Genomic DNA, 15758 nt, shown 5'->3' on the forward strand with positions numbered 1-15758 from the left:
ATTTCTCTAATTAACCTGTTATTACCCAATTAACTCTGCAGATCATCAACAGTTAAATCTTCAAAGAAAAAACCTGGTATGTCTGTGACATTCAACTGCTGCGAATGATCAAGTCTGACATACTTTAATAAAATATTTTCTAAAAATAAATAATATACATTATCCTTTATATCTGGCACTTTATCCAAGTGTACGGCATAAGTAGCATCAGTTTGGTGTTAGTTTAGATCATTAGCGAATGTAGTGCCACAGGAGGTCAGAAGCTTACTGCATTGCTTTGCTTATCCCTCTTGTCAAATAAAGTAATTCTGTCTGTTTTAAAAGTAAAGATTTATGCGAGTACAGTGTCAGGGTCCACAGAAAAGGCTAACGATGACAAAATCACGGACGTCTGTCTGCAGTAACATATTTTGAAAATGTCCTGTATCCCTTTGGTCACGATGGATGGTGGAAAATCAAATTACAAACAGCATCACATTATGTTACTGTTAAAAACAAACAAACTGTGCAATCATTAATAATAGTTCTGTTTATAAATGAAGTAGTATCTATATGTGGTGCATGAAGCCCATGGATCAGTATAGATTTAATTGTACAATCCGTCAGTGAATAATTATTCTCAATGTAAACACTGTATTCAGAGTTTTGATGAAGAACCCAAAGGCCCTAAACACGTTTGTTTGTTTGTCTTTCTGTCCTGTGCTCTTCCTGCTTCTACCAGCTCTTTTATGTAACAATACAAGTTTTAATCTATTTTTACCACTCTTCGACACCATTTGTTGGTGCTTTTGTCAGAACTTTTGCTACTTGATCACCTTTGCAGGAGACTGCTCTTAGTCTCTTGGGGAGCCAGATAGAATGCAGGAACGATTTATAAATCTTGTATGCATTTATATATTTTATACAATGCATCCACTGTAGTTGTGGTAGGTAGTTATATCTGGGTTTGACCGTTTATTCACCAATAAAATGCATGGAGATATTTTTTTTTGTAATGTATATTTCTTATCACAGGTAAATATGCTTTGATTTTGTTTATTATTTTTTTTCTGTCTCTCTGTGTTTTCCTCACACTGGGAAGAGTATTACTTAGCAACCACGTTGTTGTATGGTGCTCTTGAGGGGTGTATCACTGTAACCTTATACCTCTTCTGTGGTAACATATATGGCTTCTGGGGCTGCTTGTGGTTTACATCATTCATGTTCCCTTGCAAGAGCGCTCATGTGTCACGCTTGCTCCATTTATGACACAAATTTGTGCAACAAATCTACAATTCCTAGTTAAGTGGAAGCCTGTGACTTCTTATTATTATCTATTTTCATGTCTTTGGGGGGTTTACTTTCAGTTTTTTGCTGGGGTAATTTACTGTCTCTTTCTGGCCATCTTGAGTCGCAATAGAGAACAATAATGACATATCTACAAACTTAAAGTCTAATCAATCTAAAGTTGAGAAGAATGCATTCTTAATGAGTGGAGGATGATCTCATGGTTTGGTTTGTTCTGCAGTTTTTGAAACCCCTATTCCTCCTATATCCAATGAAGTGAACAAACCAATCCAGTTATTTTCAACCTGGCTTTCCAGAGTGAGACTGTGTTTCTGTACTGTGGGAGGATGGGCCATGTCCAGTGTTATTGTTCTACATTTGTCTGGGAAATTCACACACCTGATATCTGTAAGATGATCCACCTTGGGTGTTTGTTCTGGGTCTCCAGAAAAGAAGAACACAGTGACAGTGCAGGTAGTGCAGTCATGATACCACTCCATAATTAAAACCAGGCACGCTTTACATTAGTTAAGCCTGTGGTCCTAGAAATCAATTACGGAAGCCGTTTTCAGTCTGGCACTACTACTGACAAACCCTTGCCATTGTTGTTGCATGTTAGTGTCCTCGATCAGGAAAGTATAGTGTTTAATATCATGTATACTGATCTAAACTTCCTCTTTGAATTATTCTCTTTTCCATGTTTGCAGTTACATAAGGCTTGCAAATTGTTGTACCACTGCTCAGATATATTTGTAAAATCCCCTCTATCACTACAATTGTCTCTCTCAGCCACTAGAAGTCCATACTGTGATGCTACTTCCTCTGTCCACCAATGCCCTGTACCATAAGCAGATTACAAGGACAAGTTTTACAAGAAAGAGGCAGGTTTCTTTTTCACTATTAAAAAAGAAGGCTATCTTTTACCCAGGGTTGAACAAAATAAATTACCACTAAAACACCCCCCTATTTCTCTCATCACAGAACTTTTTAAAATGGGCTTGGATGTTAAATAACTAGGACCTCTGTCGCGCATACTACCTTGCTTGTATTATGGACCAGAAGACCAATCTTAACATCCATTATGGTCATCATGAGATCCATTGTGTTCTTTATAAGTAATGCTATTACGCCCTTTGGTTTGTGCAATGCACCTGCAGTCCTTCTAGTGAAATGCTCTCCAGAACTGTTTAATTGTCTGTCTGGATGATATATTAATATATTCATCTCATCTGGGATGGAGAACAAGTCAGAAGTACAGAAGCAAAGCATGGTATGTTGCATGAATGCGTGCCCAGCTGAAGTTTGTGTTGCTAAGCAACAGGACACATAAAGAGCTAGAGATTTAAAAGGGGTGGCAGAGAACAAGTAATCTCGAGAAGCAGGTCGAGAGAGTTTAAAGAAACTGCCGAGCAGATTTGGGGCAAGAAACCTAGGTCTGAGTATGTTACCTCTGGAACAGCTAGTAGCATCTTATCCAAGAACCCTTTTCAATTTATTTTGCTTTATTTTGATTTTCCATTCTTTTAATTTAATTTTAAAAATAATAATATTAATGATTTGCAGCCAGCTGACTAATGCCTTTAGGCCACAGTAAGTTCTAAAACAAACTCAGCTTTTATTAGACAGGATATGTCAGAAACTGTTATTGCAGCTTAAGGACATTCTTATATGCTAGGCGAGAATATGAAAATAGTGCTTGATACAAAATTTCAGATTTCAAAATATATTTTATATTTAAACATTTTATTATTCTGACATTTGTGGCAGACAGGTTTTGGATAAATATTTTTTTTAACCAATTTATTTATCCTAAACATTTAAAACAAATTGTCAAATATGTGCATTCACAATTGAGATATGTGCTATTTATTTCGCTGTTAACCTATGAAATCGGAAGTTATTTATATCCAAAACAGGATTTCTATTTAAAGTTGCCCCTACAGTAGGAATACCTTAATACTCAAAAAAAGTTTATAAATACAAATAATAAAACGTGAATTAACTCCTAAATGGCAGTGAATTGAGCAGTGTAACTTCAGAGGCATTATTATTATTATTATTATTATTATTATTATTATTATGTTATTATTTATATAGCACCAAAGTCCTTCGCGCTTTACAATGGGTGGACGAACAGACATGTAGTTGTAACCAGACAAGTTGGACACACAGGAACAGAGGGATTGAAGTCCCGGCTCAATGAGCTTACATGCTAGAGTGAGTGGGGTATAGTGACACAAAAGGTATAAGTAGGGGTAATGAAATAGGTTGCTAGAAAACTATTAAGTTATTTTTGTCAGTTGAGGAGAGAAGTCGTGGGAGGATGGATGAATGAAAACTCGCTAACAGTTTATATGATATGCTTTAATGAAGAAGTGTGTTTTCAAAGATTTTTTGAAGGAGTGGAGACTGGGTAAAAGGCTAACGGAGGTTGATCCACCAAAACGACTTAATTACGCTTAAGTTGTTTTTTTGTGACTTTAGTGTCCCTTTAAATTACTTCTTGCATGGAATCTGTGATGACGTATGATAAGCATGTGTAGATATATGCAAATACACGTGGGATATAGGAAACAATTTGTGGAGTATGTGCTATAGTAATATATGATATAGTGAGTTGGGTAGAGCAATGTCAAACCAATTATGTAAATATGTGCATAGATATGCAAATATCATGGGATTTAGGGAAAATGAGTGGGCACACTCATTGTCATTTTGGTACACCCGTTCCAAAGAGCATTCTAGGCTCCCATGATGCTCTAGACCAGGGTTCTCGAAACTCTGGCCCTCCAGATGTTGCTGAACTACAACTCCCATAATTCTTTGAATGAAACAGATAGCCAGAGAATCATGTGAGTTGTAGTTCATCAACATCTGGAGGGCTAGGGTTTGAAGAACCCTGCTCAAGACAAATAAATAAATCACTGAATTATCGCCACCTCAGGTGTCTAGCAGTCTCTTTCAGTGTGGTGCTACTTGTCATTTTAATGGGGCAAGCTTCTGGATGTTATAACCAAAATATTGTCAACCCTTTCATTAGTGAAAATGGAAAATTTGTTACTGTGTATGTATTCTCATTCTAATTCTTAATCCTGTCAAGAAATATATAAAAAAAAAAAAAGAAAAAAACATGTTGAAATGCAGCTTTATTCATTTTATCTCTGGGAACAACAATCGCTTGAGTGCTGAATGTTAACAATGAAGTGCTTGATAATGTTAGGCAGGTGTTGAGATTCAGCTGTGTAATTTGATTTCTTTGTTTTCCCCATAGGTTTTTTGGGGCCACTGCATCAATGCCTTGATCCACTCCGTCATTCTCTTCTGGTTTCCACTGAAAATGCTGGAGCACGGTAACCATTTAATCATTCCCATTGTCAGCACCTAGCGCTTAGTTCCTGCCAGTGGAACTGTGGGGTCTATCTGGAGAAATAATGAGGAGATACTGAGGTTGCAGGAGGTTGAAAGTAATACATGTGATTGACAACCCATTACAGCACATTTTACAGATTTCTTGAGTCAGTCACTCTTCCACAATTGTTTTAGATTGAACTTATTGCACTCTGAGAACTTTTACTGCATTTAACTTCAGGTGAAAAACTCCCATTTCCATGGTAATTGAAGCTATGTAGTTAATGTGCTCTGTAAATCTTTTAACGATCACTGAAGACTTGACCTGCAAAACTTACAAACTTACCTTACTGTACAAAGTACTATGTAAGAGCAAAGTATTTAATGGCTGTAGTGCAGGTGATTGATATTCACACTGTGCTACAGGGCATAATTTAACTCCCTGTGATGCAGGTGAATCCCAAGGCACCACGTTCAAGAGATGGCCCCAGGTGTCTGCTGCTTACCACGCATGTATTAGTGCTGGGTTCAAATGAGAGCAGTGTTAAGTTTAGCATGAGCGGGTCATTGTGTTTGTAGAAGGTCCCACAATTTATTTTTTACTGTGATACATTTCTTTTTAATTCTTGGAAATTACTAATTTAACCACATATCTTCAACTGCCCTTCCCTTATTAAAAATTGCACCCTGGAATATAAAATGTTGTGTCTTTGATGCCCTGCAAAAATACTGACTTTAAAAAACAACCATTAAAAAAAAAAGCTGCAGTTAGGATTTTGCCTACACATTAAATCTGTATTATATGGAAACCCAGAGGCCATGTATATTTAATATTTTTCTGACGTGCCATCTTGTTAAACAAGTTATATATAAAATAGATAGTATAACATACATAGCAGCAATTAAACGCATCATTTCGCCACTGCTCATTAAGAAACACAATTTCTTTATTGTAAACTTCTATAGAAAACCACTACAGCAGTATTTGGCTCTCAATGGCAGTGCGCCACCATCAAGGTGTTTTGTGCCAAAACGTGGCCTTGACAAGTTGCCTTTTGGCATCGTAGTGTACTTCTACACCAAGCTTAATACCGCTGTATGTCAAAGTTCTTTTCTATAGAAGTTTACAATAAATTAATTGTGTTTTCTGAACAAGCAGTGGTGGAATTATATGTTTGATTGCCGTTATTTAATGCTGTATATAGTATTCCTCAGCCCAAGTGCATAAACAATACAAAACCCCTAAATGTACCTACACACTATTCCAAATCTCTATTGCCCTTTAAATAAAAGCTCCCCTGCCAACATCAAGGCAACCCTTGTACATGAGTCCTGTGCTAACAATTCACTTTAATATCTAGCTTAGTAGAGAAAGATACGTGCTCAGGGTTGGTACTTACTATACCAAAGTATAAACCCAAGTGTCTCATTACATATCTAACTTGGGTCACTTCTTAAAAATCCCATAATTCATTCTTTGTGTTTGTTTATTGGAACGAGTATTTCTTATTTATGTTTTACCAGTGAATAGAGAGAAAGATTAAGAAGAGGAACAAGGCTTGTCTCATAGACACACTGAGCAGGAAGGGTTTTTCAAGAGTGTTAAAGTCCTGGAACTCATTCAAGGCAATAAATCAGATCCATTTAATCAGTATATTTTTATCCACATTCTTCAGCATGTCTTATTGTACACACTATAAATCACTGTGTGCGTTGCCAACATATGACAAGATACTGATGGCAAGGGAACCATAACACAAAATAGCTGAAAATCCTGCCACAACGCTATCATTCAGAAGGCTTAGAATGAGTAATTACACAATACAAACAAAGTACTGTCCAGGACAGAGAGAAAAAAAAAGACTTGTCAAAACATAATGGCTTTATAGAAAATAAATGTTCCTGCTGATTTATTCATATTTAAGTATGTAGGAATTAGGGACCACATATGACCTCTCTAGACATTCAGGAGTCTACACAGTTATAGGAGCAGGGAAGTCACTTAAGAATAAATTAGAGTGATGGAATGGGCTGCTAATTTACCTAATGTGTACAGTTAACCATGTTCTGCTGTGAGGTGTCATCCTACAAGCATGAATTGACACCCATGTGATGAATAATAAGGAGAATGCTGGAATACTTATGTTCCTGAAATCTGATGCTCTGCTATATATATATATATATCTCAAGCAAGTGATGGTGAACCAACCCAACATCGTAGTGGGAGACAAGGAATAGAAGAAGTCTGTAGTGGTGGATGTGGTTATACCCAGTTACCATAACATCAGGAAGTAAGAACATAAGAAGAGCTAGAAAGATGTGGAATGTGAAGGCCCAGTTGTGATAGGTAGTCCCAGTTGTGATAGGTAGTCCCAGTTGTGATAGGAGTACTCTGGGCTGTAACCCCTGGGTTGGGATCGTGGCTTCTGCAGATTCCAGGTGGGACATCTGAGATCTTTGTCCAGAAGAGTGCAGTTCTAAAATAGCAGCTCAGATAATGCATAGAACACTCAGACTCCAAGACATCTGGTAGAGGACCTGAGAATGAGCAATACACAAAATACCAAATGAAAGGGTGAGAAAGGATAGCGTTATTATAGTTAGAGAACTATCTACAATAGGGAATGCTTGTTCTCAAGATGCTGTGAACTGTAGTTCCCACTGCTTTCAGCAAGGCATCTTCCGTATCCGTATCTTCCGTATCCACATTGGTTATGTGGTACATGGGTGTACCCTGATTCTGTAAAGATTGGGGTTATACTGTGGGGTTATACTGTGGGGTTCAGTGGAAAATACGTTATTATAAACAGAGCTGCAATGACACCTCCTAGGTTGGTGTTTCTGATCCCTTATAACTTTTAAACATTAAGTCATACTTATGTGTTTATACCATTAAACATGGTAACACGTCCATTTGATTGACCATTAATAATTGTTGGCATGACTCCAACTTTAAAACAAAACCTTATATTAGTTTACAAATGAATTTTTAGGTTTCAGTAAATCTACCACATTGCTTGTTTTTTCTGATTATGAGGGACCATCACCCGATTTATAGTTCTAGCTCTCTTGGGTTCTGTCCCAAGCACAGATGATAAATTATTAAAATTGTCCGTGTGACATCAACATATCTCCCAAGTGTCTATATTTTGGAGGCACAGTCCCTATATTGATCCAAAATCCTCCTTTCTATACTAATATCTCTCTTTTCTTGGAGCCCCAGATTGTTGATGTGTATAACAGAGCTCAACAGTGATAATACTCACAGTAAGAAGTAAGTAGAAATATAGATCAGGGTGTTGCAGTGGATGTGATCTACTTGGATTTTGCCAAGGCATTTGATACGGTTCCTCACAATAGGTTAGTCTTCTAACTAAAAGAAATTGGTCTAGATGAATACTCTTGTTCTTGGGTAGAACATTGGCTTAAGGATAGAGTACAGCGAGTTGTCATAAATGGTAAATTTTCAAGCTGGACAAAAGTGGTAAGTGGTGTCCCTCAGGGTTCTGTTTTGGGACCGCTTCTATTTAACATATTTATAAATGATCTTGAAATGGGCATTGAAAGCCATGTATCAGTGTTTGCAGATGACACAAAACTTTGTAAAGTAATAAAATGTGAGCAGGATATTGCCTTGCTGCAGAGGGATTTGGATAGATTGGGGGACTGGGCACTAAAATGGCAGATGAAATTTAACGTAGAAAAATGCAAAGTTATGCACTTCGGGGTTAAGAATGCACAAGCAATTTACACCCTACATGGTAGTGAACTAGGGATAACCACGCACGAGAAGGATTTGGGAATTGTTATAGACAACAAATTAGGTAGCAATATGCAATGTCAATCTGCCGTTGCTAAGGCCAGTAAGGTTTTGTCATGTATAAATAGGGGCATAAATTCTCGAGATGAAAATATAATTTTGCCTCTTTATAAATCGCTGGTAAGACCACACCTTGAATATGCTGTGCAATTTTGGGCACCTGTTCTAAAGAAAGATATCATGGCACTAGAAAAAGTGCAGAGACGAGCTACAAAATTGATAAAAGGATTGGAGCATTTTAGTTATGAAGAAAGGTTAAAAAATTTAAATCTCTTCAGTTTTGGAAAAACGGCGCCTGAGAGGGGATATGATAACATTATACAAATATATTCGGGGCCAGTACAAACCATTATCTGGAAATCTATTCATAAACAAGGCTATACATAGGACACAAGGTCACACATTTAGGCTTGAAGAAAGGAGATTTCATCTAAGGCAAAGAAAAGTTTTTTTTTACAGTAAGAGCAATAAGGATATGGAATTCTTTGCCTGAAGAGGTGGTTTTGTCAGAATCTATACAGATGTTTAAACTGCAATTGGATAAATACTTGCAAAAACATAACATACAGGGATATAATTTCTAATTAGAGGGGTAATAGCTGCTTGATCCAATGAGACTGACTGCTATTTTGGGGTCAAGAAGGAATTTTTTCCTAGTTTGTTGCAAAATTGGAAGCGCTTCAGACTGGGTTTTTTTCCTTCTTTTGGATCAACAGCAAAAGCATATGTGAGGAAGGCTGAACTTGATGGACGCAAGTCTCTTTTCAGCTATGTAACTATGTAATTTGTCTGCATACTACAATAAATGTGTTTAGAAATCAGTCTGTGTAAATAAGATACTTTTTCCTTGTTCTAAGTTATATTTTAGCTGCATAAATTGTTATCAGTAAGTCTATGGAAATTTCTCAGGAAAGCCCTACCCATTGCCCTCCGCCCCACTCACAACCCTATAATAAAGTGTCTATTTGTGTTGTTGTGAATTTGAAACTGTTGGGAGATATGTCAGAGTAACTTCTTAACTTGCAACATTCCAGGAGGACATTATGGAGTGGTAGACAATGGTCTCCTTTCCACCTCTTTGAATAGTATTTTTCACATCAGCTTGATAAAAGCATCTTTTATGTTGCTTATATTAAAAGTATTTAAATGCTTAATCAGTAGCATAGGAAAGGTACAGTGCATGGTTAAAATCACGTCGTACAACATACAATGGAATTAATTGCATTGCAACCTTATACCTTTCTGTTTACCCCACCTTAAAACTACATATTTTAAAACTATCTCTTGAAATTACACTGCAACCAATTTCATTACATTCTGGTACATATAACAAAAAGACAGAATAGTCCCTATTTCAGCAGTGTAATTATTAACACAAAGGTAAAGCCTACTCTATTCCTTCTCCAAACTGTCTCAATAGTATTACATTTCAGGAATTACTGGAGGGCTCAGGGTGAGTTCGACCTTAGAATATTGAACGATACTTTTGCTTTTTAATTCCTGTGTCAAATGGATATGTGATATTGTTGTAAAGATTCTAGTGGAAGACACTTAACACACTCTCACACAAAAAGCCAAGGGCGTAGAATTCCATGACCGCAACTTCTGTGTGAAAGTTTGTTTTTGGGACAGGTATTGATGACTTGTTTGCTGTTTTCTTTGCTAAGTATAAATGAGGACGCTAAAAAGCCTTAGATTACAATAAGTTTGTTAAATTTCTCATTAAACACACACTTTAAACGTTCAGATTTTTCATCTACATTTACATTCATGTAAATATGTATGTGTAACAACTGTAAAACCTATATAGTTCTATATATGCGCGTGTGTGTGTGTGTGTGCGTGCGTACGTGTGTGCGTGTGCGCGTAGAAAAACAAATGGCTTTATTAATCCATCTGCTTCTAGACACCTGGTTGATCTACTTTTACTTGATATCCCTCGAGAAGAGCAGACCGAAAGTTATTGAAACAGTAAGCTTGATTACCCAACCCAACAACGGCCAGGCCTGCAGAATGTTGCAGTTCTGGTCTACGTGACACTTTAGTAGCGAAAGGTTGACTTTCTATTAGTAATGTATATTGTAGCAGTAATAAAGGGAATTGCAAACCTCAAAACACCTCTTTCCGTTTTATATGCTTAACTATGAAAAGCTTAACAGCACATATGAAACCGTATACTATATGCACCGGTTAGCCACTTGCAGATCTCACACACATTTCGATATTAACATGGGTTGATATTATAATATTTCCTCATTAAGCAAAATAATATAAAAATGTTCTCAGTAAAATGTTTAAGGGAAACTGATTGTTCAGAAGAACGCTTAGGGCAACGAGATAGGGGTAATCACCTCCTAGGTGATACTGCACTTCATGGAACCTACTTTCCAGGTGTTGGACTTTGCAAGATGTTCCATGCATCACCCACAACTGTTTGCAAAATTGTATAAGATGTCATATACTGACTTTAGCACATTCTACCAACATTCTTATTTGAGTATGTTGGTGTATTATGTGTTACATCTTGAGCAACTACTTTGCCACAATGCCATTAAATAAAATTTCTGACCACTGTGGAAAACCGATGTGGATGTCAATGAAAAATGAGATGTCAAGGGAGAGAAATACTAGTGTACTAGTGAGGTAAATTGCTTTATTCTATTAGTGTTTGTAATAAAGTAAGATTAACTTGATATTATAAAATGCAAAAGTTCCAGTATAGCACAAGGACTAGAATAGTTTTAAGGGCCTGGAGTCTGCCCCTAACAGGTATAATCAATGCTATCTTGACTTTTGGTTTCCAAATGGTCAACTGATTTTTTGACTATAACCATAATGGTTGGGAACAAAAGTATTGCCTTGTTCTACCTTTGGTGGATATGTCCGAAAAACCACAATAGGCCTCTGTCTGATGACAGTGAATGTAAGATGGGAATTATTATTGATAAAACATGTCTGAAGCATATTTAAACCTAGCACTTGCTTCTAGATGTACCATACTCATTCTTCATGGTTGTTCCATCTCCCCTCTGCTATGTTTGTCTCCAGCCTAGAGTATACTTTCTGCTACTTTCACAGGTTCTCAGATCTGGTCTGTTAACTGCCCTGGTTCTTTAAGTTGCCCCCAGTTCAAGTGTGCCCATTATTAACATTTTGCATGCATGCATTGTTAATTTGGAGGTAATTTTCTAATTTTATCCAGTTGAGCACAAATGGAGGCCAGCTGGAGGATGTTGCTTATCTCAGCAGTACAATAACATAACAAAGGAATTTGGAATTAATCCGATGTTTTAAAACTAATTGTTTTACTCAGCGGGACTATTACTTTTACTTTATGAAAATGAAGATATAGGGGATAGCAGAAGGAATGATTTGGCCAACGGGAATTGTTACACCCATCCCTTACACAACGCCCTGACTTGCCCCGATCTTTAGAACTCAGCTTGTCTGTCGTAACATTTCTTTTAAGAACTTAAAACAATAGAATAAATATGTCCAGATTCACTTTCTTAAATACCTTTCACTTGCTTTTTACAAATCAGAACCACAGCCTGAATTCTAAAGATTTTTTTGGTTATCATTCAGTAATTTTTTTAATTCCTTAAACGTTTCTTTTCTTGGATGCAGATGTCTACAAATAACGTCTATTTAGTTTTCTTCATATATACATATATGTGTGAATAGATTTGTGTAGATTGTATGTCTTTTGTATTTTATTAAGAAGAATAGAGGGATCTTCTCACAATCTCAATAGGGTAAATTTATTTTATATCTCTTTACCCACTGGGGAGCACGTGTGTTACATTACATTTTTGTGCACTGATTTTTGGTTATGTGGGTCCCCCAGATTGGGGGATATGACTGTGGGTTTTCCATGTGTTTTGGGGGCACTTTCGGGGTGTTTTTTAAATGAATGTTTTCTGTGCCTGGAGATTAATGAGTTTAGTACAGTTCCTGACTCAATTATCTCACAGGCACAGGGGGGGAGGGAGGGGGATTATCCTGTTTTGTGTGGGAGTGTCCTGAACCTGAGAGCCAATGTAGTTACAGTGTGTACTTTGCCATTGTCCCCTCTCAGGCCCAGTGGGGAATGCCCCTGGAATATGTCAAAGAAAACCCCTTGCATGGGGACTTGCATATAAACCGGCCATTTGGCCTGAATAAATTAATTCCTGTTGTACCCATTGGAGGCATACTAAAAAAAAACTTCAGTTATTTAAATGTACATAGGGATTTGTGATAGTGTGCAAGTAACTCATTTTTTTATGGTATGTATTGGGGCTGACATGTACTGTAGTCATTGCTGTCGCCCAGGAGTAGTGGGAGTTTCAGTACAGGGCTTATTTTTTGTATGTTTCTATTTACTCAAGAGATGCCTGCCTTTGCTCATTTGCAAGTCAAGCTGGGAATTTTTGGAGAATTGTGGTAACAGGATTTCTTTGAAGTACAGTGCATACACAAGTGCATACACACACACACACACACACACACACACACATACACACACACGTTATACCTAAAGATAGATACATACAGCAAGTTACTATGCGTAAATCTTTCTTTCTCTTTACATATTATTTTTCCTAACAATATCATTATTCCTTGAGAATAATAATGAGAATTGTATTGATTAAAATGCAGCTATGTATTTAGGATATGGTTGATTGTTGAACTTCTTCAACTATTCTTTCAAGTTTTTTTTAAATTTGCTTTTGAATTTCTTGGTTGAGTTTAAGATCTATATGAAAGGAGATTTTATTACCCAATAAAAGATATCACAACCTGCAGCCTGTTAAACATCTATGATTCCCCCAGTTCTATACATTTGGCAGAACATTTTATTGTACATTCTAGATTGAGAAGTAAAAAAAAAATATTCTCACTGTGAACTCAATAGGTCACTCGCTCCAATCCAGAAACAGTCTTTACTTTCATTTGGGTAAATATTCACTTTCCAACTCTGCAAGGTTTCACAGTAACGATGATGTTAAAAGGGACTTTTAGTTGGTTTTTGTAATAGTGTCTTTGTAAAACTGAATTAGTTGTCATTTGTTCAAGAAAAAGCACCAAAAAGGTTACTAAGAATGTAATTTTATAACCGTTCACAATGTCCTAATGCACTTGCATCTGTTGCCCTAATATTGACTTGCTGGGGATTCATTTCTTAAAGGCATCCCGAGAAAATTATTGAGCATATCAGTCAAATAAAAATGTTCATTGCAATTCCAACACAGTCAAAACATATCATAGGGACTACTTTGTCTTATAAATGCCAAAACGTAACTAAATTGCAAATATGAAAAAGGAACTGCACTCAATTCAGTTAAGATAGGGTGCTTAGCTGAACCAAGGGCCAGCTGAAGCCTAGAAGATAATACATACCAGTATTGGAAAAAGGGTCCGGGCACTCCAATGTCTTCAGGCACCTTTATTAGAACATGTGGAACATTGCAACGTTTCGACTCCCAGTGGAGTCTTTGTCAAGCTTGCCTTTTTCTAGAACATGACTAAAGGCAGAGCCATCCAATTTTGTCATTGGCATTATCTTGCTCATCGCAAGTTAAAGGGACACTATAGGCACTTCATCTAATTGAAGAGCTCTGGGTGAAGTTTCCCTGCCATTTTAGCCCTTTAACTACAAACATTGCAGTTTCAGAGACAAGGTTAAGCCTGCCTCTAGTAGCGGTCTACCACTAGAAGGTCTTTCTGTAGTTTCAGAGCTTGATGCTGTGAAACTATACTGGACGTTCTTATGCTTTTTCATGAGGACATCCATTGTCTTCTAATTCCTTCTTAATATAACCCTTTATTTGCTGCCTTGGAGGAGCCACAAAGGAGGAGGGTCCAAAGGAACAATATAGTGTTAGGAATACAGTTTTGTTATAGTGTTCCTTTCTTAGCTATGGAAGTTCCTGCTGCTTTGTAGGACCCACCAAAGACATTAGTGTTGTATTCTCACTCATGTACAGGAAGTTCAAAGATGGCGGTGCCCATGGGGGACAGTATGGCACCGCATCAGGTAAGTGACACGTTATTATAGCAACAAAAAACATGTATGTGTGAACACAACTTAAGACTACAACCCACACAAGTGGCTCAGGTAGTGCAGCTCATCCAGGATGGCACATCAATGTATACTGTGGCAAGAATGTTTGCTGTGTCTGTCAGAGCATTGAGGTGCTACCAGGAGACAGGCCAGTACATCAGGAGACGTGGAGGAGGCCATAGGAGGGCAACAACCCAGCAGCAGGACGGCTACCTCTGCCTTTGTGCAAGGAGCACTGCCAGAGCCCTGCAAAATTACCTCCTGCAGGCCACAAATGTGCATGTGTCTGCTCAAACGGTCAGAAACAGACTCCATGAGGGCCCGACGTCCACAGGTGGGGGTTGTGCTTACAGCCCAACACCGTCCAGGATATTTGGCATTTGCCAGAGAACACCAAGATTGGCAAATTCACCACTGGCGCCCTGTGCTCTTCACAGATGAAAGCAGGTTCACACTGAGCACATGTGACAGTCTGGAGACGCCGTGGAGAACGTTCTGCTGCCTGCAACATCCTCCAGCATGACCGGTTTGGCAGTGGGTCAGTAATGGGTGTGGGGTGGCATTTCTTTGGGGGGCCGCACAACCCTCCATGTGCTCACCAGAGGTAGCCTGACTGCCATTAGGTACCGAGATGAGATCCTCAGACCCCTTGTGAGACCATATGCTGGTGCGGTTGGCCCTGGGTTCCTCCTAATGCAAGACAATGCTAGACCTCATGTGGCTGGAGTGTGTCAGCAGTTCCTGCAAGACAAGGCATTGATGCTATGGACTGGCCCGCCCGTTCCCCAGACCTGAATCCCATTGAGCACATCTGGAACATCATGTCTCGCTCCATCCACCAACGTCACGTTGCACCACAGACTGTCCAGGAGTTGGCAGATGCTTTAGTCCAGGTCTGGGAGGAGATCCCTCAGGAGACCATCTGCCACCTCATCAGGAGCATGCACAGGCATTGTAGGGAGGTCATACAGGCATGTGGAGGCCACACGCACTACTGAGCCTCATTTTGACTTGTTTTAAGGACATTACATCAAAGTTGGATCAGCCTGTAGTGTGTTTTTCCACTTGAATTTTGAGTGTGACTCCAAATCCAGACCTCCATGGGTTGAAAAAATTAGATTTCCGTTTTTTAATTTTTGTGTGATTTTGTTGTCAGCACATTCAACTATGTAAAGAACAAAGTATTTCAGAAGAATATTTAATTCATTCAGATCTAGGACGTGTTAATTTTGTGTTCCCTTTATTTTTTTGAGCAGTGTATTAATGTTTTAACAATGT

General features: G+C 38.0%; 1 protein-coding gene across 2 annotated transcripts in view; it reads left to right on the forward strand.

The window, feature by feature from the left end:
• Positions 1-15758, forward strand: part of ATP8A2 (ATPase phospholipid transporting 8A2) — a 673473-nt gene that overhangs the window by 448058 nt on the left and 209657 nt on the right. For both annotated transcript variants that reach the window (XM_063429614.1, XM_063429623.1), the window contains exon 30: positions 4538-4616. In XM_063429614.1, coding sequence (XP_063285684.1) covers positions 4538-4616 — 79 coding nt within the window. The remainder of the gene's footprint in view (positions 1-4537; positions 4617-15758) is intronic.

The sequence above is a fragment of the Pelobates fuscus genome, chromosome 1, assembly GCF_036172605.1.
Source record: "Pelobates fuscus isolate aPelFus1 chromosome 1, aPelFus1.pri, whole genome shotgun sequence".
Taxonomy (NCBI): Eukaryota; Metazoa; Chordata; class Amphibia; order Anura; family Pelobatidae; genus Pelobates; species Pelobates fuscus.